This window comes from Blennius ocellaris, assembly GCF_963422515.1.
Source record: "Blennius ocellaris genome assembly, chromosome: 24".
Taxonomy (NCBI): Eukaryota; Metazoa; Chordata; class Actinopteri; order Blenniiformes; family Blenniidae; genus Blennius; species Blennius ocellaris.
Window position 1 is genome coordinate 3,607,441 of NC_137673.1, and position 24,567 is coordinate 3,632,007.

General features: G+C 50.3%; 1 protein-coding gene across 1 annotated transcript in view; it reads right to left on the minus strand.

Annotated features, from left to right (window-relative positions):
- The window catches only part of agap1 (ArfGAP with GTPase domain, ankyrin repeat and PH domain 1), a gene marked incomplete at its 5' end in the record, with an annotated part of 90,471 nt that extends 65,956 nt beyond the window's left edge, over nucleotides 1–24,515 (minus strand). The window contains one exon of the mRNA XM_080520024.1: nucleotides 24,353–24,515. Coding sequence (XP_080376150.1) covers nucleotides 24,353–24,515 — 163 coding nt within the window. The remainder of the gene's footprint in view (nucleotides 1–24,352) is intronic.
- Nucleotides 24,516–24,567: the final 52 nt, after the last annotated feature.

Below are 24,567 nucleotides of genomic sequence, written 5' to 3' on the forward strand. Positions count from 1 at the left end.
GAGAGACGGATACATTGACGGAAGCAAAGGACATGACAGGGAGGGAGTGTGAGGGTAGGGGGGGGGGGGTGTAAGACAGATGAAAGAAGAGAAGATCCTCCCTTCATTTCTGAGCTCGTCTCCTAATCAGATTTTCTTTCGAGAGGAGGACCGCCGAGTTTCTGCACCGAGGAGCATCGACACTCACAAACTGCTTCAATTCACCCTCGACTACAACTGCGGAGCGTGTGTGTGTGTGTGTGTGTGTGTGTGTGTGTGTGTGTGTGTGTGTGTGTGTGTGTGTGTGTGTGTGTGTGTGTGTGTGTGTGTGTGTGTGTGTGTGTGTGTGTGTGTGTGGAGGGGGGGTTGTGGTTGTGTGACAGATGTGTGATGGTGAGCGTCAACGGTAGGAGGCAGATCACTGGTGTCTGATGGGAATACAGGAGGAAATATTCAGCCGGGGCTTCAGCAGACATAAATGTAAACCAAACAAGAAGAGGATCTGAGCACAACTTACTGACCAACATTAAGAGAATTGTCAAAAACTAAATGTCTGACGTCTGAAACCACCGAACCTCCACCTGGGTCCAAAACCACGAAAAATCCTGTCTAAAACAAGCCTCGCAATCGGTTTCAAACCGGAATTGTAGCAAGACAAAAACCACAACAAACCCAGAATTAAATCAGCCCAAAACTGCTGGAAACCCGAGATAAACCAAAACCAGGTTGGGAATGTTCTGAGCATCTGTATTGTGTTTTAAGGGGATGATTTCACTTGATAAAATGCAGACAAACAACGGAGGAAACGTGATGCAGTGACATACTGTAGTTGATTGAAAGGTCCAGGACACACTCGTGACAGACCGGCACCGAAAACGGCCATAAAACTGAGCTCAAATAAAAGAGCCGTCATAAAATGATGATTTTAGCACTTTAGCTTTTATGAGCGGTGATTACAAAGTGTGAGCTCCCTGCAGCTTTATTGAAAGAAAAGAAGAAATAACGCTGTTTTTTTTTTTTAAACACACCTGTAGAGAGCAAAGGTGACGACAGACGCACCGATTCAGTATAAACTCCTTTTGGGATGATGAAAGTATTCTGGTCCCTGGATGTAAATAAGCCAGGAAGTCAGTATCCACAGAGAGTTTCCAGATCGCTGTGTGGAAGTGTGAGATCTGCCTGCAGGTCCACATCCTCTGTGTCTGACTCTGGCCTGACTCACGCTCATGCCTTTTATTTAAAGCCACAAAGGCAGACGGCCGACGGCGGCGGCTGCTGCATTATCTGCTGCAGACGGCAGAAACGTCCCGGAATCATCCAGAAAGCGGCGGACGAGGAGGCCCAGGTTGAAACCGGTCTCAAGTAGCTGGGGGGGGGGGGGGGGGGGGAAACGGCTTAATTCAAACCCAAACCAGTTTAAAAACACTAATCCATGAGAACATCAAGTCGAAAACCAGGTGCTGTAAAAACAACACAAAAACCAGTCAACAAAAACCTGTTGAGTGTCTGAAAAGTAGGAATTTAAGCTGGAAACGCATATAAATTAGACTGAGATCCATAAGAAATCAGCCTCAACCTCAAACCCCTCGCAGCTTTCCAGTGTTTCAGATTAAATGGCTTCCATGTTAACTGGTGACCCTTTAGCGTCTCTTTTCGCGGCCAATAACAGAAATCCGTCGCTGCAACATTCCTGTTAGAAAGCGATGGCAGTGGGAAATTTGCATAATAGCATGGACGTGATGCAGGAAGCCCGTTCAGATCCGTTGGAAACCGGGAACCTGAGCGTTAGGATATGAGGAAAACGTAAACCGGCCCGACGCACGAAGGCGAAAGCAAGTGAATAAAGCGGCCGGATTGTGAAGGAAAAACGTGCAGCTCTGCAGGCGAGGAAGCTGAACAATGCGAGGCAGCGGGAGGCCGGCTGCACCGTGTAAACGGCTGCTGGTCTTGTCCAAACACGACGCTGACGGTCTGCTTAATTTGGGGTTTATTAGCGAGTTCACGTCCAGCAGCAGCTGAGCTGAACAGAGTCAGCGCCGCGCTGCTTCCTCTCTAATTACAGCCGCCTTTGTTCTCCCCGCCACTGGTGGTGCTTGTAAAGGAGGACGAGGACGAGGAGGAGGAGGATGAAGGGGAGGATGCTGGGAGCATTTCAGCGTGCTTACATCACGCCTTAATGCCACACTGCAACGTGTGAACCTGGACCGGGTTACTGATGCTGGAGCTGCCATCAGAGTGTGTGTGTGTGTGTGTGTGTGTGTGTGTGTGTGTGTGTGTGTGTGTGTGTGTGTGTGTGTGTGTGTGTGTGTGTGTGTGTGTGTGTGTGTGTGTGTGTGTGTTAATGTGCGCTACATCAGCAAGCGTCCTCCACGTCCACTGTCCCGGGATGGATTTGATCCTTATGTAAGAGCTTGACCAGCGGCGGGGGGGGGCGCTCTGCTGGCACGCCAACACTTCACCAGCCAGGGATTAGAACACGCACAACCCATCGGCTTGCTAAAAGGCTGCGGTCGAGGCCAGAGGTCCAAACCGCAAATTCTACTGGGGCCAGTCTACGATGGCGGCGATCCACCACAAATCAATCAGTTAAAACTAAAAATTCATATCAAAACATGGTTTTATGTTCAGTTTTGCAATGAAAACAAGAAAATTTTCACTCAAAATGTTTGCGTTTGTGAAAGTCCGCGTTGGAAATGAACGCGGAATCCATGCCTGAAGGGTTCTAAACAACAACACGTCACTGAAATTATTCCGTGTTCAGATCAGAGGCTTGTAAAACCTGCTTCCCGGGAGCCACCAGCTCCTCTGAACTGCACACAAAACGCCTCAACAAGCTCTCATTTGGGTCTGAAGAGGAAACAAGGAGGAGGAGGAGGAGGAGGAGGAGGAGGAGGAAGACCCAGCGACCTCCCACACATGCTCTTTGACCCCTGAACAACCTCCTGCCACCGGGGCGACACGGCAGCCGGCTAATAAGCTCCGAGAGGAGCAGATGTGGAGGCAGCGGGCCGCGGCGTCGCTGTTTCCTCCAGTGACTTTACAGGAGGAAAAATAAAACCCACATATATTTTAATACATTTAAACACTGCTCAGATTTTCACCCTGACATATGAATTTCAAGCACCCAACAAGCCCAATCTTGACTTGAAGAAAAGCTCAGAGGCTGGAAGAGCACAGGGTGTCTGCTCGACTAATGACTCCCCGAACCGTCGTCATGCCGCCACACGCTAAACAAATCCGCCGCTGCGGCCAAGAAATGAGAAACTGGAGCGCGGCGTTCGAATCCGAACTGCAGCGAAGCCTTCGAACGTGCCGAACAAAAAGAGCTGAACTGGAACCCGCATGAAGCCCAATCCGCCGTCTTTGACCCTCGACGAGAAACGGTGTGTTCTAAGGCCGTGTGGGGGCTGTAAGACACGCTGGTTAAATTAGCCTCCGTCCACAGACTGGGCCGCGAAGCGGCAGTGTCGGTCAGACGGGCTATTTTAAACCACGGAGCTCGGACTCGCTGACCCGACTTGGACCGGCGATCCGGACAGACGGTCCCCGCCGGAAACTCTGCCAACCGGGACGGAGCTCCAGTTCGCCTGCTTTTGTCTGACCTCTGGCAAGAGAGACGGATACATTGACGGAAGCAAAGGACATGACAGGGAGGGAGTGTGAGGGTAGGGGGGGGGGGGTGTAAGACAGATGAAAGAAGAGAAGATCCTCCCTTCATTTCTGAGCTCGTCTCCTAATCAGATTTTCTTTCGAGAGGAGGACCGCCGAGTTTCTGCACCGAGGAGCATCGACACTCACAAACTGCTTCAATTCACCCTCGACTACAACTGCGGAGCGTGTGTGTGTGTGTGTGTGTGTGTGTGTGTGTGTGTGTGTGTGTGTGTGTGTGTGTGTGTGTGTGTGTGTGTGTGTGTGTGTGTGTGTGTGTGTGTGTGTGTGTGTGTGTGTGTGTGTGTCAGTTGAGAGATGCAAGAAGATGAAAGGTCTGTGAGGATTTATCGAAGCAACACAGAAGATGTAATTGGCATCTGGGAGTGTGCGTGGGCAAGTGTGTATGCACGTACGGCTGGATGTGTGTGTGTGAGGATGTATGTAGGTCACGCACACACACACGCACGCACGCACGCACGCACGCACGCACGCACACACACACACACACAATTTGGTGATCAAACCGCAGCAGCAATGTGAGCTGATTTCCGATGAACACGATCAACACCCCCAGCCTGGCGTCACCTGCGCCGCCAGCCAATCAGGAGAGAGATCAGGCCACGGCAGGACTTACCATCAAAGCGCTGGAATAAACTTCTAGTGTGACACTCAGGAAAGCCGCTAAACAAACCCCCGAGAGATTAATGTGACACTTACGTGATCAAACCATTAAAAAAAACAGCGCAGATGTGTTTTAAAATCCGCCAGAAGCGAAAGCGAGAGAGAGAGAGGGAGAGAGTAAGGTTTTTTGATGTTTAAGTGATGAAGTTTGAAGTTCTCCACAGCGTTCGGAGCTGAATGAACAGAAGAGAGAGACTCACAATGGCTGCAGTTAGAAAATACGGCTCGATCGAACCCCGAGACACTCGGATGCTAATTGAGTGAAGACCGACACACAATCCAGTCATTGTGTCGTCCAATGCTCGCAGTTAAACGGATCGGTTTTAAACTGTGTCCATGAGCGGAAAAAACCACCAAAAAAAAGAGTGTTTCATCTGTTCAGTCGCGGAACCACATGATCTTTTGGTTTTATTTCATTTTCTTTTTTTTTTTATTAGATATTATTTGTTTTTCTCCAGAGAGACCTTCAGATAACCCCGACTCATCAAACACTCCACAGAGCACACATCACCTGCCAGGAGCCACGGCTGAGCAGGTCGTGGGGGTTAACACCTACGAGGAATCCTAAAAATGTGGAAGCCACATCCACCCACCCCCCCAATCATCTCCTCCTCCTGTGTCTTCAGTGTCGTGGACCGACTCCCTGAAAACCTGCTAATCCACCTCCACAAAGGAGAGCAGGAGAATCCCCCGCCTGGGGAGGGACAACGGGCTGAAGAATCTCAAAAACAAGCAGGACTTCAGGTTCAAGAAAAACAAAGACGACTGGGAACGCCAGAGAGAGCGCGAGGCTGAAAGCACAAGTGACGGAGGAGTGGAGTCAGGTCGTCACAGCTTTCTGCCCATAATCCACTTTGGAACGTCACTTATTTAGTGTAAAACAACTTAAAAAATCCGTTTTTTTTAACCGATTCTTGAAGCAAAGCAAGAGGGACACAACTTTTTATTGTCTCATCTTTCCATTAGAGTCCATACAATGTACAACACCTGAGTTATTCTTAAAATCTATGCATTATTTGGTATGAGTCACCTATTTTCCTGGAATGCTTCAGAGTTGGGTTTTGCACGCGCGATATTCAAACGCAAAACAAACCAGAGTTCGTCTTAAGCTGACGGAACTCGACGAGCAGGAACTCGACTGAATCCTAAATGTCAACTGCAGGGAGCCCGAAGCCGCCGGGGTCAAATCTGCCAGGAGGAGAAAAAAAAAAAACCCTGTATGAAAGAAGAGGTGCGGTGGTCAGAACAGTGGGAGGGAAGTGTGGAGCTCTGATATCTGCTGGAACACAACAACACCACCCTGGTCAGGTTTTCCACTCGGCGGTGGAAAGAGGATGCTGACGGGTGCAGATGAAACACGTGACCACACGCGTCTGGCCGCTTCGCCCGAAAAAGAAGCCGGAGTGTTTGAATTGCGCCTCCCGGTTCTCCCCCGGCAACAGTTGGAGGTGTGAAAACTGGCCTGATGACCCGAGACGCCGCCTCACTGAAATCACACTTTCTAAGAAAGCAGGAAATATTGAGCCCAGATCTGAGGGAGGTTTTTTTTTGTTTTGTTGTTTTTTAGCAAAGAGCAGCTTTAAAAATGAGTTGGCGGTGGGGTTCTGGTCCCTGAGCTCGTCGTAATGAAAGACAAACAGCAGCAGCCTCGACCAAACATCACCCTGATGTCCAAAACAAACACGCGCCGCTCCTCAACCCCGATTCTTCCTCTGCGGCGGATTCCGCCCCGATAAACACGCAGTTTCTTAAAGCGTTTGGGAGTAAAGGAGGGATGAAGCTCGGAGTTGAAGTGTGTGTGTGTGTGTGTGTGTGTATGTCTTTACCCTCGGCGCCGCCGTTGACGCTCTCCGTGCTGGACTGCGACAGCGCCGCCCTCCGGCTCCGCCGCAGCGGCCTGCCGGCGCCGGGGCTGCCCACCGGCGTGGAGGTGGGGGCGCCGTCCCGCCGGGAGAAGATCCCGCTGAAGAAGCGGACCAGGCGCCGCTCGCTGGAGCGCCCGCCGCCCCCCCGCAGAAGGAAGCCGCCCCCCGCCGCGTCCTTCTCGGACGCCAGGCGCAGGAGGTCGCTGTTGTCCAGCGTGCGGTTCTTGCCGCCGCGCGCCTGCTCCCAGCGGCTCAGCTCCGACATGGAGTCCGTCTTGTTGAGGACGGCGCCCACCTCCAGCGTCCGGCTCTTCTGTCTGAGGGGGTCGGCGAGGCGGGGGGCCAGAGGAGGAGGATCCGCCGCCGCCGCCTCCGACTCCTTCTCGCCGCCGTCCTGCCCGATGCAGCCGGAGCTGCTGTGATGTTTGTCTTTGGAGAGCGCTCGCAGCCGCAGCAGCTCGCCGCCGCTCCAGTGCCGGAAGCTGAAGCTGCGGCGCAGGAGGCCCGGCGCCCGTTTGGCGGCGGGAGGCGTCTCCGGGGACGGCGCCTTGGAGGCTTTCCCGTTGCTCCTGCAGTGCGGCGTCTTGGCGTCTCCGTTCGGAGGCTCGCTGCTCCTCTCCTCCATGCTCTTGGTCTTCAGGAGCCTCTTCTTCCTGCCGCCGCCGCCGCCGTTCTCCACCACGGGGCCAGCAGGGCCGCCCGCCGCCTCCTGCTGCTCCAGCCCGTCTACGCCCTCCGCCTGCGTCTCCCCCCGAGCAGGAGGCGAGGCGCTTTCCGCCAGCGGGCTGGTGGCCTTCGCCTTCAGGTCCCTCTGGAGCATCTTGGAGATCTTGAGTCTGCCCAGCTCCAGCTGGCCCGTGCTGAACGTCCTGAAGTTCCTCATGTAGCCGCGCGGCGAGGAGAACTCCTCGGACTCGTCCTCCACCTCCTTCAGCTGCTCCAGCAGCCCGCCGCCCCGCGGCGCCTCCACCGAGCTCTCCCTGCGGAAGGCGGCCAGCTTGGGGTCCTCGGCGCGGCGGGCGCCCGAGCCCTCGTCTAAACTCTCCCTCTTCACCAAAGTGAGGGAGATGCGGTACACCGTCTTCCTCTGAGGAGTTCCCCTCTCCATCCTGTCGGAGCAGTCGCTGTCCAGAAGGTACATCACGTGTCCTCCTCCTCCTCCTCCTCCTCGGCTCACTTCCCCCCTCCTGCACCTCTACTGTGCACTTTGAATACAACTACTAACATTCACAATAACAACTATCTCTCCCATTAAGTTGATCTCGGACTGACCTCAGCACACTGACTCATGCACTTTTTTTTTGTTGTTGGTAAAATCCAGCGTGGAAAAAGCGCTTTTCTCTCATCCAGATGTGCAGGAAATACATTCCGCCTCCATCCCAGTGGAATTTAAACAGGCAGCAGCCGCGTCCTGCCGCTGCGCTGCGCTCCTCTCCGGCTGCAGCGCCCGGAGGAGAAAAAAACAACACTTTTCTATCCGGACCGGGAGTCTCAGAGGCCGGTGCAATCCGCCGTGATCCCCGCTGACCTCCGTGGTTCCCCCTCCGGTCGCTCCATGTCAAACACACTGTTATTCTGGCTGCGCGTCCCGGTCCGTGCCAGCGCCTCCTCTCCCATTGTGTGCGCTCATCCCCCGCAGCGCCGCCGGGCTACTCCGCCTCCCCTCTCCCTCCCTCCTCCTCCCGGCTCCACACACCGGTCCACCGCCGCGGATCGGGCCCGGATCCCCGCCTCAGACAGCTCCGGCTTCAAGCACGCGCACAAGGTTCGGCCACTCGCAGTCCCGTCCGGCTCCGTGCACCGCGGCGCTCTGAGCCCCAAAACTCCGCTCAGCGCAGCGACACAGAGCGGCCAGCGGCGGCGGGGCGAGCCGGAAGACCCGGGGCGGAGCGCCGGCGCGGAGTCTCTGGAGCGTGTCCGTCAAAGAGCTGACGATAAATCACTGAAAAAGTTCTCTTCCTCCATCACTTGATAAAACAACTCAAAAACTGTTCCGTCAAACTCGCATTACCGGACAAAAACACGCGTGTTTAACAACAATGCTGCACTTTTCCTGCCCGTTTGAGGATTTCTGCTCAGGTTGACAAATAGGAAATTATAATTATATTGTGATGCAAACAAAAATATATATTTTTTTTTTTCCATTTGGGGACTAAAGAGGGTTGAAGTAAAACCCTTTAATCTTGTTAGATATTAAATCATCGTAGAAAGAGTAAAAAAAAAAGAAGTGCTTCATTTGGTTTTACTTTGAAATAATAAAAGATGTTTAATGCAGTGAAGCATTTGTAACCATTTATAGTGATAATTGAGCAATTTAACTGAAACAAAAAACAGGAGAACGTCTATCTGAGAGTGTTTTTTATCTTTTACAGTTGAGATCTACATATGCTGTGATAGTTTTGTTGACGTTTCACAATCTGTAAAATGATTAAGGAACCTAAACTTGGCTGTAATGAAGAGACGTGACGGTATTGAGTGATAGAGGACTCGATTCATCCGTCTGTTCTGATCTCTCCTGCTACACATCTCGTCTGGACGTGTTTATCTGCAGATGTGGAGTTTGTGAATGAAATGTAGGTCAGCAGGGCAGCGGCGGATCGGACCGGAGCGGGAAAGTCCGCCTCTGGTTTTCCAGCCTGCTGCAGGTTTGCGTCTCAGCTGGGTGGAGTCTGCAGTTTCTCTGCTTGTCTGTCACACCACACACACCCAACAGCATGACTGAACCAACACACACACACACACACTGTTACCTGTAAGAACATGTGAAAACACACCTGAGGCCCCTGAGCTCTGCGGTGGATGATGCATCACGTCGTCGTTATGACACGAGTGTTCTGCGATCCAGATTCCAAAACAAAGCCGACAATACGCAACTAATTTAAATAAAGAAAACGCCAGCAATGTGTTTTTTTCACGCTCTGCTGTGAGTGGAATGTGAGTGTATGAGCGCAGGGCTCATAAGGTGGACTCGGGCCTGCAGCGGGAGCAGGATGAAGGCGTGACCAGCAGTGGGTCTCACACGCGCTGCGTTTCAACGTGAATAATTCAGCTCGGGGTGCGGCGGAGACGTTTCCATGCGAGGAGGGGAGGCTGCGACGTGACCCGCGACGCTTTGATCACTTTGGAAATTAAAGTGAGGGGAAACTCGTCTCTCAGCACTTTCTTTCATCACCGCTCCTCATCGAGGAGGAGGAGGAGGGAGATGAGCTCACCCGAACCTCTTCCCTCTCCGACGCCTGGATTATTACCAGATTAATCAAGATTAGAGGAGTGGCCGTCTGCAACTTTCTTCTCCTCCTCCTCCTCCTCCTCCTCCTCCTCCTCCTCCCTGGGCGTAGCGCACCGCAGGAGGATGCGTCTCCACACGTATGAAGTGGTGATTCACTCTACCCTTCCCCCCGCGGACGACATCAAACGCACCTTCGCGCGGCGTCCACCTGACGAGAGCATCGCCTGCATGTCGCATCAAACGCCCCCCCATCCCGAGTCTTTCAAGCTGTTGCACCCTGCTGGGACGAAGGAGCCCCCCCCCCCCCCACACACACACCTCCACCTGCTGTGACAATTTAAAATGACTACAAATGAGCGAATAAACATCTAAACACGGTATCGTCAAGGTGACGCACGTCCAGGAAGGGATTATTATTAAAAAGCTGCAAAATCACACGCATCCACCAGAATATGAGAGAATATATAAATATAAACATGACAAAAAAACTAAAATAAAACTCAAAATCAACCCAATAAAACAGACTGGATGAAGGGAATGCAGGACACAGAGCAGCGCTTCACACTTCTTTTTTTTACAGAAACTGAAATCCGACCTTTCATTCTTGACTAAATTGTGTTTTCACACTCGCTCACGCCTCGTCTTCCTCCTCCTCCAGGAGCTTCTTCAAAGAGCCACAGAGCAGCGGGAGGTACGACCCCCCCCCCCCCCCCCCCCCAACCCCGAGATGGGAAAATGGGTCAGTTGGGAGGGAGGGGTGGGGGGTGTAGAGGAGGGCCCCCTGCTGGCAGAGGGGGGGAATTGTACACTGTTCAGTCTGTTTTGTGGCTTACCTGTACAGGAGGAGGTGCAGCAGGAGGAGGTGCAGCAGGAGGAGGGACACATGAGGGGAGAAGAGGAGGAGAAGACACACTTTGTTACTTTCAATGTGAAAACGAAAGAAAAAGGACAGAAAATAACTTTAAAGAAAAAAAAACGACCAAAAAAAAACGAAGAGACAAAGAAAACTGAAATGATAGAAACAAACTAAATAACTACAAAACAAACAACCCAAGACAAGATTAAATGACAAAAAAAAAGACAAAAAAACAAACAATTCAATGCAAAATGTGAAGCAAAAACCTGGAAAAACTACAACAAAAAAAAAGATTTGGGTGAGAAGAGCAACGTTGGATAAATAAAATGCAGCACAGATGGAGCTCTGATGATTACCTATTCATGAAAAACTCCCAACACACACACACACACACCTTTGGCTGCGCAGGCAGGAGGCTAAAGAGGCAGCTGATGTCCAAATTCCCCAGAGAAGCGCGCGCACACGCACACGCACACGCACACACACACACACACACACACACACACACACACACACACACACACACACACACACACACACACACACACACACAACTTTAATCCTGCCTACAATAGACGCTCCAGCAGACGTCGGGCTGCAGAAGAAACACCGTTAGAGAAAGTGTGCCCTGATTGGTTGGCAGGCAGGAAGTGCAAAGCGAGAGGAGAAGGAGGAGGAGGAGGTCCGGGAGAGAAAAGAGGACGAAGAGGAGGAGAAGGAGGAGGGACAGCTGGGAGCTGAGCGATAACAGCACTCAGACAAATCCCAGAGCGGCTGAGGAGGAGGTCTCAGAGCAGGTGGAAGCCGACAAGAGGAGACGGCAGACGCACAAAAAACAACTTCCAAAATGAAAAAAAAAGGCTCATCTATCGTGTGACGCTGTGTTAATAATCATGTGACTGCAAAGGGAATCTTCATTTTCACTTTAATATTTGCTTAAATGACAAATTCAACCACATCTGATTCAAGAGCATCTTTGATGTGTCACATAAAAATGGAATCTTCTGAACAACGGCGAATCTCAAGTTCGAAACATGAGCCAAGTCACTCATTAATGAAACGGAAACCACAAGGGGGAATTTTCAGAAACAAACAGTAGCTTTAGTGGACTTATCAATAAGAAAAGCTTCCGGGTCTTTTTCTGAGTGGAGTCGTGTCAGATTGAACAAAATAGGACTAAAATCTAACTGAGACCGTTTCTTTTTGGGTGTGTTAATAGAAATAGATTTTGTTCAAACCACATTTGAATGAATTACAAATAAATGCAACGCTGGTAAGAAAAAGCCTCTCCGAGGCCCCCTGGTGGCGGGAGGCGGGATCGACCCCGCCTCCTCCGTCACATCAAAGTGAAGCTTCGTCAAATCTGGATTCTGTCACGTCAGTGGACGTTTACATATTTCCCCAGCCGCTTTGGTATTGATTTGTTGTTTCGATGCCATTGTGACTGACACACGCACACACACACACACACACGCACACACACACACTCCCTGTCAACACATACAACGAGGCAAACACACATCAGAGATCAGAGGTGGTTGACAGTTTGTTGTCAAACCCTGGAAGACATGTTTGTGTTGATCGGAATATCTGAGGAAATGTCACATGTGAAGCGCGTATGTGTGTGTGTGTGTGTGTGGGTGTTGACAGGGAATGTGTGTGTGCGTGTGTGTGTGTGTGTAACAACACGTGCACATACATGTGTCGACGTGCTCACAGGGGAGTGAACACACACCCTGGAGACATCATTAGGGAGCGGAGAACGGGAGGCATTAATTATTCAGAGCTCGTGAAGAGTGTGTATGGGTGTGTGTGTGTGTGTGTGTGTGTGTGTGTGTGTGTGTGTGTGTGTGTGTGTGTGTGTGTGTGTGTGTGTGTGTGTGTGTGTGTAAAACAGGGATCAACAGCACCTAATTGGTTCCCAGCAATCGCGGAACTCCAGTTGCAATGTAATCAAATTACCAGGTGACTGGAGCAACTTTGAGGAAACCAACTCGGCCCGCCGTGGGACACGTGTGTCATTATTGTCCTCTCAGGTCGCAGCTTCATTTCATTAAAAGTGGAAACGATAAACGGATCGATTCTAAAGGCATCCAGTCTAAAGGCATTGAACAACAGGAAGTGCAGACAACTCAGACGTGTGATTGAGAGAATTTAAAGTAAAAGTTAAGTTTGATTGAATTCTAGCCCCTAATTGATTGAAAAGATATGAAACAATCATAGAATAAGACCAAAACTAAAATGATGAATCAGATTAAATCCTCTGGGGGGGAAAAAACAACAACAAACCAGACCAAAACAGAGCGCCGTGGATTGTGACTGAGAAAACGCCGTGTTTTCCCGGAGCGTGGACTGAACTGGGCGTTCAGCAGCATCAACACACACTCTGTGGGCAACACACACTCTGTGGCCACACACCCTCCCACATAAGGCCCACACAGCAGAATTCCCAGCATTCCTCCCATTCCCAGCTCCCCGCAGCTCGCTGCCGCCCCCTGGTGCCCAGCTCCCAGCAGTGCAACATGTGGACACAATCAAATATCAAATCCAGTGTCCGTCTTTGTTAAAAACGGACCTTTATTTGTCGTTTGTAAAAGAGTTGGCGTCATACATTAGGCAGCTTATTTACAAGGCCTGAGTGATGCAGAGGCTGCTGTAACACAGTTCATTCACAATTATGGAAATGGAACCTGTTTTCTTTTACAATTGAAAAATAATGTTATTTTGCGTGCGTGTCGAGCAGTGCAGCAACACCCAGCACATCCCAGCCCGTTGCCATGGTAGCGACCACCACTTCCTTAAACAAGATAATGAAAGGGAACTGAGACAAACCATCACAGTGTCTCAGTTCTGATTATTTAATTTCTTTCCCCACGCTTCACCTGTTGAGCCTTTTTTTGGGGGTTGGAGGTAAAGTGGCATCATCGAGCAGAAGTGTGTGTGTGTGTGTGTGTGTGTGTGTGTGTGTGTGTGGGGGGGGGGGGTCGTACTGCATCATCCTAACGCTTTTGGGGCCACAAACCTCTGAACAAAAGCCGCAAGTGAAAAGAGGGGGGGGGGGACTGACAGCTGTGACCCAAAAACAGGCTGGAGCCTCTAATCTGAATGAAAGCTGACAAGAGCCAGCAGGGGGCGCTGCTGCTCCAGAAAAGACAGAGTCGTGTCGCCCTTCTAAAAGAGACCAGGACAGACGAGCCCAAAAACGGAACTTAATGCCAAAACCAGCACTACTACTGGTTTGTTTTTTTTGAACGGGACAACTTCCAGATGGTGTGAAATCGTTTTTGATCGACTTGCACCATTTCCCAGAATGCCACTTAACATTCCGTCGTCACGCCGGAGAGCAGAACCAGCAAGTTTCCTGTCTCTAGTCCTCAAACCGGAATGGACGCAATCATGGAACTGGGAGAGTTACCAGTTCTCCTACTTCCCCAAAGTGGGAAAGGCTCCTCAGAGTCTCCGACTCTGGCGGGGGGGGGGGGGGGTGGGGGAAGAACCTGGAGAAGCGCTGCAGCGAGCAGGACGAGGCACGTCCTGCAGCCGCTGATTCATCGGAGCCGGAGAAAAGAACAAAAAAGCCAGTGTGTGAAAACACAAGCCAGAGAGCCCACAGGAACAAAAATGGAAATGCGGGATCGTGACACCGCTGCTCCCGTCCTCCTCTGGAGGCGCTGACCTTGAGATCAAACATGCTGCCGCCGCTCCACACACCAGCAGGGAGCGGCGATTGATGTAGGGGGGGGGAATCCCCCCCGACCAAATATTCTTAATACTATAAATGCAAAACGTGAGCAGGAACAACCGGACAAACTGGCTCCTGCACGCTCAGCCGCCAAATACACTTCCAACGCTTGGAATTCTTTGGATTCTGACGTTAAAAATGAACTTGGAAGTTGCGTTTGGAGGTCGTGACCTCCGGGACCTTCCACCACGGCCCCGTCGTTCACAACGTGAAGAGAGAAAGTGGCCCCATGCTTGTTCGCTTCACACAGTTTTCGCTCCACAGACACTTCTTTCTTTTTTCCAACATAATTGTGTTCCGGTCTCCTCTTCTCTCCCATCACCATGGTAACCACTCGACGCGTGTCATTGGCTGACAGAGGGTCTCTCTCTCTCTCTCTCTCTCTCTCCCTCTCCGTCCGTCTGAATGTGTTTTGGGGTGAATTTGTCATCATTCCTTCATTCCAGAAGAGTCGTTTCCATCTCGGCGGAGAAGAATCGAACGTCTGTGAGGCTCAAATATCAGCCGGCCGGAGTCCGCGGAGGTCAAAGGTCACCAGGCGGACGGAGCCAAGACGTGACACGCGAAGCTCTCCGACACGCCGCACCTCTTCACCGTTCACTAAACCCAGTCGCCACTTCTCCTCAAGAAGAAGGAGGCAGAAATCTGCGCTGTGAATTATTTATCATGTTGTCAGACACCATGCTTGTGTTGCTGTTTATGTTCCCCTCCGGTGATTTCCCGCTCGGCTTTTGCAGGAATTCCAGGCTTCCCACTCAGGCTCCAAGTCACAGAGGACTTATTTTTCTCCCACAATGCTTTGGTAATGGAGGCGTGGCACTCAAGGGGGGGGGATCAGCTTTCCTCTCTCTTCTTGCCGTTTGAAATCCTTCCTCCTGCTCCGACTCCTTGTTTTCTCTCATCGTCCCCGATTCAGCTTTAATCCGTTTCCTCCTCTTCTTCCCACTTCATGTCTCGTCTGTCCCCGTCTGTCCTCTGCCAGAAACAATTCCCTCAAAAGAAAAACAGCAAATTCCCGCCCGATCCTCCAAACTCCATCTAAATGTTGAGATTTCATGACAAGGTGTATTTCCACGCTGCAGCGCAAGACGCACCGTCTCTCACGAAGCGTCTCCGCTGGAGGTGTCGGGACAGAAGAGTGTATTTACGGCCGGGATCAGTGCTCGGCAGAGATAAATATACCGAGAGGATGGAGCCCATTTCTGTGGGAGTCGAAGCTGAAACGCTGCAAATCCAGTGAAAGGCTGACAGACGGCGCAGGAGAGGGTGAGTCACGGTCAAATCACTCCGAGTGGGAAGAAGAGAGAGGAGAGGAGACATCAATGGACCCGAGGAGACGAGAGACGGAAGGAAACGAGAGGGGAGGACACGTGAAGGACGTGAGGGGGCGAGCAGAAGGGAGGGAGAAAACAAAGGAAAGGAAGGAAAGAAGGAAACAAGACAAGGGGGAGAGGAAGCAAGGAGGAAGAGGGAAAAAAAACGACGTAAAGAAGGACAAGGGGAGGAAACAAGGAAGGACACGGGGAGAGGAAAGGATGTAGGAGAGATGGAAGGAAGGATGGAATTACAAAAATAATGCAGAAACATGCACTGAAAAGACGAAATGGGAAGAAACAAGGGAAGAAGAGAGGAGAGGAATGTAGGAGAGGAAACAAGGAAAGGAAAATATGGAAGAAACAAGCAGAGGAAACAAGAAAGGAAATGAGAAAATGATGGAAGAAGGCAGGAAACAAGGAGAGGAAACAAGGGAATGATAGAGGAAACAAGGAGAGGAAACAAGGGAATGATAGAGGAAACAAGGGACGAAGAGAGGAAGAAGAGAAGAAACAAGGGAAGAAGCGGGTAAACAAGAAGAACAAACGAGGGAAGAAGGGAGGAAAAGGAAGGAAACAAGGGATGAAGAGAGAAAACGAGGGATGGAGAGAGAAAACGAGGGATGAAGAGAGAAAACGAGGGATGAAGAGAGAAAACGAGGGATGAAGAGAGAAAACGAGGGATGAAGAGAGAAAACGAGGGATGAAGAGAGAAAACGAGGGATGAAGAGAGAAAACGAGGGATGAAGAGAGAAAACGAGGGATGAAGAGAAAACGAGGGATGAAGAGAGAAAGCGAGGGATGAAGAGAGAAAGCGAGGGATGAAGAGAGAAAATGAGGGATGAAGAGAGCAAACGAGGGATGAAGAGAAAACGAGGGATGAAGAGAAAACGAGGGATGAAGAGAAAACGAGGGATGAAGAGAAAACAAGGGATGAAGAGAAAACAAGGGATGAAGAGAAAACGAGGGATGGAGAGAAAACGAGGGATGAAGAGAGAAAACGAGGGATGAAGAGAGAAAACGAGGGATGAAGAGAGAAAGCGACAGAGGACAATGAAAGAGGTCCATGGTTCATTTTGACAGGAAGTCCTCGCACAAAAAGCACAGTTTCCCGTCATTTCAAAATAAAACACCTCCCGGTGGAGAGAAAAGCAAAAGACAGGAGGACTAAAGACAAACGGTCCCGATAGCGTCCGGGGAGTTCGGCCCGGAGCTTCACGTTGTTTACGGCGCGGCGGATCTCCGTCCTGCACATTAAGACGTGTTTACCTAACGCGGCCTGCGGCGCTGAGACGTCAGCGAGGAAAGACGAGCGCGGCGGCAATGAACTGATTGTCTGTGAGGAGGAGGGGAAGATGGAGGAGGGAAAAAAATAAGAAAAAGTGAAAGTCTGTCTTTGATCATGAAAGCGTGAAGCAGCTCTGACCTCTGACTCACCACCACTGTCATCTAGCATCCGCTCAGCGCTACGCCGTCTTACTGCAGCGCTGCTTCATCCACCCCCCCCCCCCCCCGTTTATCACCATCATCATCATCATCATCACCGCAGAGAGAAAACAGGAAGTCACTCCGGAGGAAGAGGAACAAGGACTTTGGCCATGTTGTCGCTCCGTCGTCCAGGAAACGGAGTTTCCAGAGACGCTTTTTAAAAAGTGACGTTTTTCAGCACCTTCGTCATGTAAACGGGGAATTCATCTATTTTGCAACGTTGGATGAATGCACATCTGTAGGTGTGTGTGTGTGTGTGTGTGTGTGTGTGTGTGTGTGTGTGTGTGTGTGTGTGTGTGTGTGTGTGTGTGTGTGTGTGTTACAGCTCCTCTGATCCATCAGGTCAGATCAACTGTCCTTTACTGAAAATGAGCCTCTTTCTGCTGCATCATCCGCCGTTTCATGACGACACCACTTTCCTCTCACAAACATCAGCTGGTACAGTCTGGCCGGTGGCGTCCACATTGCCGGAGGTCAAAGGTCGCCGGCTCCCGTGCGCCGCGTTATGCTGCCGGTTTGCCGGCCCCCACCTGGAGGGCCCAGCCGAGACGCGAGGCAACACGGACCTGCTGCTGCCAGATGGCGACCTCGCGGCGGCGGAGGATTGATTTCCACCCCGAAGGACAGATGGGGGGGGGGGGGGGGCTGTTGACCCTGTGCGGCAGCGCTGAAGGACAAGCAGGCCGTCCTGACACACGACTCGCCACGTCTCCCTCACGCCGGCGAGATCTACACTTTCTATAGGGAATGTTTCACACTGAATCCTCTTCACTTTCACTAGAATTCACTTTAGAATCACTTTTCAGGTATTTAGAATAAATGTTGCTTCCATTTCTTGCACTTTCACTTAATTTCTGCCAAATTTTTACTATTGCTCAGTTACAAATATATGCTGGCTTTCTTTCTCATCAACTCTTTAAATATAATATTTAAACATGAATGATTTCTGTGCTTTATATTGCAACTTAAAATAAATCTTAAAATAGAAATTTACACCAAATAAATGTAATTTACATACATTTTTACCATTTTTAACAAAACCAAAATTTTTTTAAATATTTTTTTAAATGATGGAAATGGAGAAACATTCATATTTTGTAAGCCTTTTTAATAGTTTTTATTTTAGTTAAAAAAAAAATCAATATAGATTTTAAAACAACCGTGAAAATATCCCGATATGAAATTATGTGGGTATTTTTGGTGCAAAAAATAAATAAATTGGGCATTTTATTACCCCCTGTATTCCTACATGTATAATAATAACATTATAATAATATAATAATATAATATAATAACATTATATATAACATTATAATAACAATAGATTCAATGAATCAATTTTTCATTTAAATTATATAAAAAAAAAAAAACCCTGAAAGAGCTGAAATAAAGCAGAGAAGGATGAAGGTGGAGGTTCCAGGTGGGGATGAAGGACTTGTTGCTTGTAGCACCAGGTTATGATGGGGGTGTGATTTGCACCTCCTGCAGACATAACAGGCTCCGGAGGCGTCTTAATTAATGAGCCAATAAATCATTCATCGGCGAACGAGGCGAGGCCTGGGGGGGGGGGGCATCTGCCGCTTCGCCCGGCCCTCCGTCCTCCTCCGTCCTCCCGAGACGCCCCCGCGCCTTCCGAGAAGCGATCGATGGAGGCGGTATGCGACGTCAGGCGCCCCCGGGAGCCGGCCTCGCCCACACCCCCCCGCCCCCCGCCCCCCCGATCCTCGGTAACACAATCTCCTCCACCTTTAATGAGCTTTATTGTCTTCCTCTGCTGCTGCAGCGCCGTCCCTCTCAGAGAGCATTGTCAGGCAGCGGGCAGGAAGCCAGGCCACTATTTTTAACCGCGATTGTTTTGGTCGGGTCGGTGTCTTGCGCTTCCCCCGGCTGCAGCTGGACGACACAGCTGCACACGGGGGGGGGGGGGGGTCTCATGGCGGATTACGTGCATCAACCCGGATGTTAAACCTGAGAGCTTCAAAACACGATTAACCAGCAGCAGCGAGGGCCGGATTAACCCCGGGGGCGTTGACACATGACAACAACAACGCCGCCGCTGCAACGCCGTCTTTTGGTCGTTTTTCTGGTCTGGCGTTTGGGGAACCGGGATCTCCATGTGACGAATCACCTGAATCACCGCGAACCTCAGACAGGAAGCAGTTTGACGCGAATCCCTAGCGAGCGGGGGGGGGTGGGGGGGACAACGGGAGACGGAGACGAGCCGATCGGGGACGGGACGGGACGTTTAGCAGCGGAGCTCTGCATTATTCAGACACAATGACCCATTAAAAGCTGCGCGGCGACACCGTCAGACCAGGAAACAAGCAAACCCTCGTCTCCGACACAATAAAACCTTATTGTGTCTGAAACCCGCAGATAAATACTGACGGACAAGAAGAAAGGATCAATAATTTTTCACATTTCTCACGATAATAAAGTCAGATTTTTGCCATTTTAAGAACCAAAAAACGGATAAACTCAGTGGAAGAGCGTCTCCAGTTGACATGTTGGCGTCAGCAGACATATTATCCATCCTAATGAGATATACATTTTTTTTTGTCTTTTTGCTGAGATATTTACACGTCTTTTGCCACATAATATATAAATATCTTTGTATTTTGTGTAAAAATGTGGCGTTTATGATCATCTATAATTTTTCATGCAATCTTATTTTCTGCCCGTTTCTTCAGTGGTTTCAGAAACATGGTGGACGGTGTGTCAGCGGTCCAGACGAGGGGGGGGCTGTAATTCTCCCCAACAGGAGGATTAATAAAGCGCAAACGAAGGCGTCTCAGCGGGGCGTCTGAGGCAGATTAGACGGAGCAGGAAGTCACGCCAAAACAACCAGACGATAATCTGGAAGGGGTCTGCAGAAAACGGGACGTCGTCTACATACGCCCGGTATTTTTAGCAAGCAGGTGACCCTTCCTCAGCTGAGAGCAATTACAGCGAGCCGGGAGGACGGTTCTTCCCACCAGTCGAGTCCGACTCCACTCTGAGCTCCGTGACTGGAGGCTGGCGAGTGAAATGCATCATGGGATCCGAGTTTGCCCACCGATCCACAGAAAACCAGCGCAGCTCCGGATTAAACCAGGCGGGGAAAGTTTGATCCCGAATCCACCTGGTGTCACTGGAGGAGACAGACTACAGCCTCCAGACACTGGGATTAGGTGCATTTGCATCGGCGACATCATAACGTGTGCAAATGTGCGTTAAAAAGCAGAATTCCCCTAAATAGAGCCACATAAACTCCAATTTCCATAGATTCATTCCTCCAAGTAGTGAAAAATCACTACAGTTACATAATCAAAACAAATCAATCCAATCAAAATCATGATTTTGCAGCTTGTTGGTTTTAGCGAAGGCGGCCGTCGCCTCCATTATTAAAGAAGATCATTCATGTAAAACTTGAAGCCGGTCCAAGGATGTCCACTGGGAGGACAGCTGTCAACCTCTGGCACGCCGCGCGCTACCGGGAGGCCGCGGCGCTGCGGCGGCCAGCTGTTGAGTGGATGAGAGGATGAAGCGGCGAGGAAGAGGAGGGTGACCTCAGATCAGGTTGAACATGCAGCTGCTGCATTAATCCCCACCCACTACCACCTCCTCCACCACCACCACCACCTCCTCCATCACCTCCACCACCACCACCACCACCCTCCGTGACAGTGACGGTGGCGTTGACACCGGACGCCGTGACTCAGCGCTTCGCCGGCGGCGGGAAACGGGCGACCACTTTGCAGAGGGAACAGAATGTCTGGTGGAGTCAGCACGGGCGCTGGAGGGAGGGGGGGGGGGGGATTGGGGCCTCGCGCACAAAAGGTGCAGGCATCTCAGGGTAATTCCTCAAGACAGAGTGGCGTGCGGACGTCGTCCGCGGTTACGCAACGTTTTGAAAGCATCCCTCCGCCTCCTTATTAATGTTATTAGCGCACGGCCATCAGCCGCAGCGTTACGCAACCGGAGCCCATTTGGCTCGGGCGCATTGTTGCGGCGCCGCATTAGGAGCAGAGTGCTCTGCAATCAGTAAACAAGTGGACGTAAACAACGCCTCGGACACGACGCCGCTCGCCATCAGCGCCGCCGCGGCTCTGCAGGAGGAGGTCAAACACGCGTTTAGAGCTTGTGACGAGTTCAGACGCACTTTTCTACGTGGCGGCACAAATATTCCTAACGACAACGCTTTGGGTGAAAAATCATTGTTGTTTGAGAAAAGTTTGGCGTTTCCGTGGCAACGTTTTTGAAAACGATGTTTACATGTTGGCCCTCGTCATCGTTGTGTACATGTCGTCACCGAATTTGACCAAATTATTATTAATTTATTCAATATATTGACCGATTATTTGAGCTACATTTTTATTGAAATAATATCCAATTTTACATTCATATTCCTCATATATCAAGTGCGAAAAATATATTTTAAATATTATTATCAATTATTTTATGAGCCATTTCTCCAATATATTTTGTGTAATGTTGTTTTATTATCAGGCATTAAAATTGGACATTTGTTAACATTATCACTTTATAAAACATGTTTTGTTCTTTTATCAAATTAATACAATTCTGAAAGATATGAACATCAAACTATTTATTATATTTGTATTGTTTAGAACTAGTTTTACAACGCGACTGGAGCCAAAGCAGTCAAATTAACAGTTTCTTCGTCCAGACGGAGTGGTGGAACTCGTAACGCAACGGGTAGAAATAAAAAGCGAGGGTTGACGACAGCGAGGCGTATTTTAACAACGTATTAACGTCTGGTGCCGGAGAGAACTGCTGAGCGTGCGATTTGTGCCGGGCCGTGTGACCCCAGGCGGCCCGCCGGGAGCTGGGCCTCGGCCTCGCCGCCGCCGCCGCCGCCTGTGAAGCGTCGTGGCTGAAACCCGAGACGTGGCCTGGCCAGCGCGGGCACCGACTCTGACGGACGACAGCGGATACACACTGAACAAACACACACACACACACACACACACAGTGAGCTAACTGGGTCACGCGGCGCATTCACTGACTGGAGCTCCACAAAGTGACACAAAAGCAGCAGCGGGAGACAAAACGAAGGCGAAGAGCTGATAAAAGCTCAACTGTTGATTTCTTTTCTTCTTCTTTTTTTTTTTTTTTACTCCGATGGAGAAACATTCCACCTGTGGAGTTTTGATGGAAGTACATGAGCAGTCAGGACTATTTTACCACCAAATACCATTAAAATACAGGTTTCTGACTCATTTCCAACACGCCACAGGAAAGAAGAAGCTTATTAAAGCCGATTTCCTTCATTACTGTGTCGTAAAGCTGCAGGTTTCACTGACTGTTCAAGTTAAATATTAAAATGAAGTAAATGAGGATAAAAGTTGAAGAAAATGGCTCAAATACGTCAATTTGGAAAGTTTGTCTGTTACTGGACGATGATCACTTTTCCTTGCGATTAGAAGGGAGGGCAGTTTGTTGGAAGTGACTAATAACAACTCCCAGCTCTGCTCAATGTATTCATAGACACATTACCGCGTATAATGAAGTGTTTTATGTCGGATCAAAGGAAAAAAAGAAGGAAAAAATAAGCGGTTTGTTTCGCTGCTTTCGGACCCGTGTGTTTTATTATTTTTTTTAATCTCTTCTCCTCATTAGTCGCCTTTTTACTGCCGCCGAGTGCGAGTGGAGTCTGTAAAAGTGAGTCTCCTGCAGTGGGAAAGTGGGGTGAGTGATGTTCACAGCAGGAGGAGGAGGAGGAGGAGGAGGTGCAGCAGGAGGAGGTGCTGCTGCCTCTGCTCCGAGGACAAACACAGAAAGTGGGTCAGTGTCACCTGGCTGGCAGGACGGCCATCCATCCTCACACACACACACACACACACACACACACACACACACACACACACACACACACACACACACACACACACACACACACACACACACACACACACACACACACACACACACACACACACACACACACACACACACACACACACACACACACACACACACACACACACACACACACACACACACACACACACACCGTATGCAAATGAGCTGCACAGCGGTGGGAAAACACGGCGAGGTGTGTGTGTCGCTGTAAATGTAGGTGACTTGTGCACACCGGAAGAGAGGGGGGGGGGGGGGGGTTGTGTAACCTGACATGAGCGTGTTCGACACATCCAGATGTGCGCTGATGGGATGATGATGACACCGCCGTCGCTGCGTTGGGTTATTTCCAGCACGGACGCCGGCGGTGTGAGTCACAGCCAGCGAGTCGACTCAGAGAAAATGGAAATGAGGCGGTGAAGCAGCGAGTCACCGCCGAACACCGCAGAGAACCACGAGTCAGAGACTCACAACAATCCCACTAATCCTTCACATTACAGAGTCTGGAGCCGCGCATCCATCCAGTGCACCTGCTAACACGCACGCACACACACACACACACACACACACACACACACACACACACACACACACACACACACACACACACACACACACACACACACACACACACACACACACACACACACACACACACACACACACACGCACACACAGCAGACGTCTTCATCACTGGAACGCCCCACAAAAATTTTCAAAATGGAGACACCGCACAAAATTAAACTGCCAAGCATGGCGAGAGAATTTATTAAAACTGTATTATGAAAACTTTACAGGCCGTTTTTAAGTGTCATTTAAACATGTTTTGTGGCTCCAGGTGAATTTAATTTGTAGAAACGGGAGGAAAAAACGTCTCTGTTGCTCACAGCGGCTGCAGACCTCTGGTCCAGATGATCTATTATTATGTTTTCACGCAGAGTTCCTTCGCGTTCCGCACCTCATTGTCTCCACTGAGTGGATCTATTATCATTTTGTTTGGGCAGAAAACTAAATGCCCGTGTTGCTCGGCGACCAAACTCTCAAAAACAAAAGCGGCTGATCGCCTTGATTTCGCCATCCACAACCCCGACAGACCGGGAAAAAAACTCAGTGACTCCAGCCTCTCAGCATGAGCAGAATAAACACATGGAACATCCAGCCGACGACTTCCTGGACGACGTTCCCATGACTGGAGATTCCACCAGCTCTCCTGAGCGACATGCATGTTTTCACAGCAGTATTTCATCCACAACTGTGCTCATGCAAACACTGTCCAGGCCTGGACCGAGCAGCGATTCCATGACTGTGCAGTCCTGCAACAACTGAGGTATTTACGTCGGGTTTGGCTCGTCTCAAAAGGTTTAAACAGCCTCAAACTGCGCGGGCGACAGGCGTCGTTATGGGAAACCCACGGGAAACGAAAGCGGCCTTTTCTCAGCAGACGAACCGCAACACTTCAGCAGGAATGTGCAACATTTCACAGGCCATTTAAGGGCCTACTTCGGGATGTAAACATTCCCCTGCACACCTTTTCCCCATCACACACACACACACACACACACACACACACACACACACACACACACACACACACACACACACACACACACACACACACACACACACACACACACACACACACACACACACACACACACACACATACACACAGCGGCGTGCGCTTACCTTCGATGGCGATGACGTGCTCCCGGATCTGGTTCTGCAGCAGCGGCTCCTCCACCCGCTCCAGCAGCTCGTAGATGGAGTAGATGTTGGGGTGGACCGACTCGAACCTCTGGATCTCGGCCCGGATGGCGGACGAGTTGGCGAGGTGCTGCTGGTAGTTCATCCCTGCAGCTCCTGGACCAAGTCAGACACAGTCACAGCAGTCAACGTGAGGA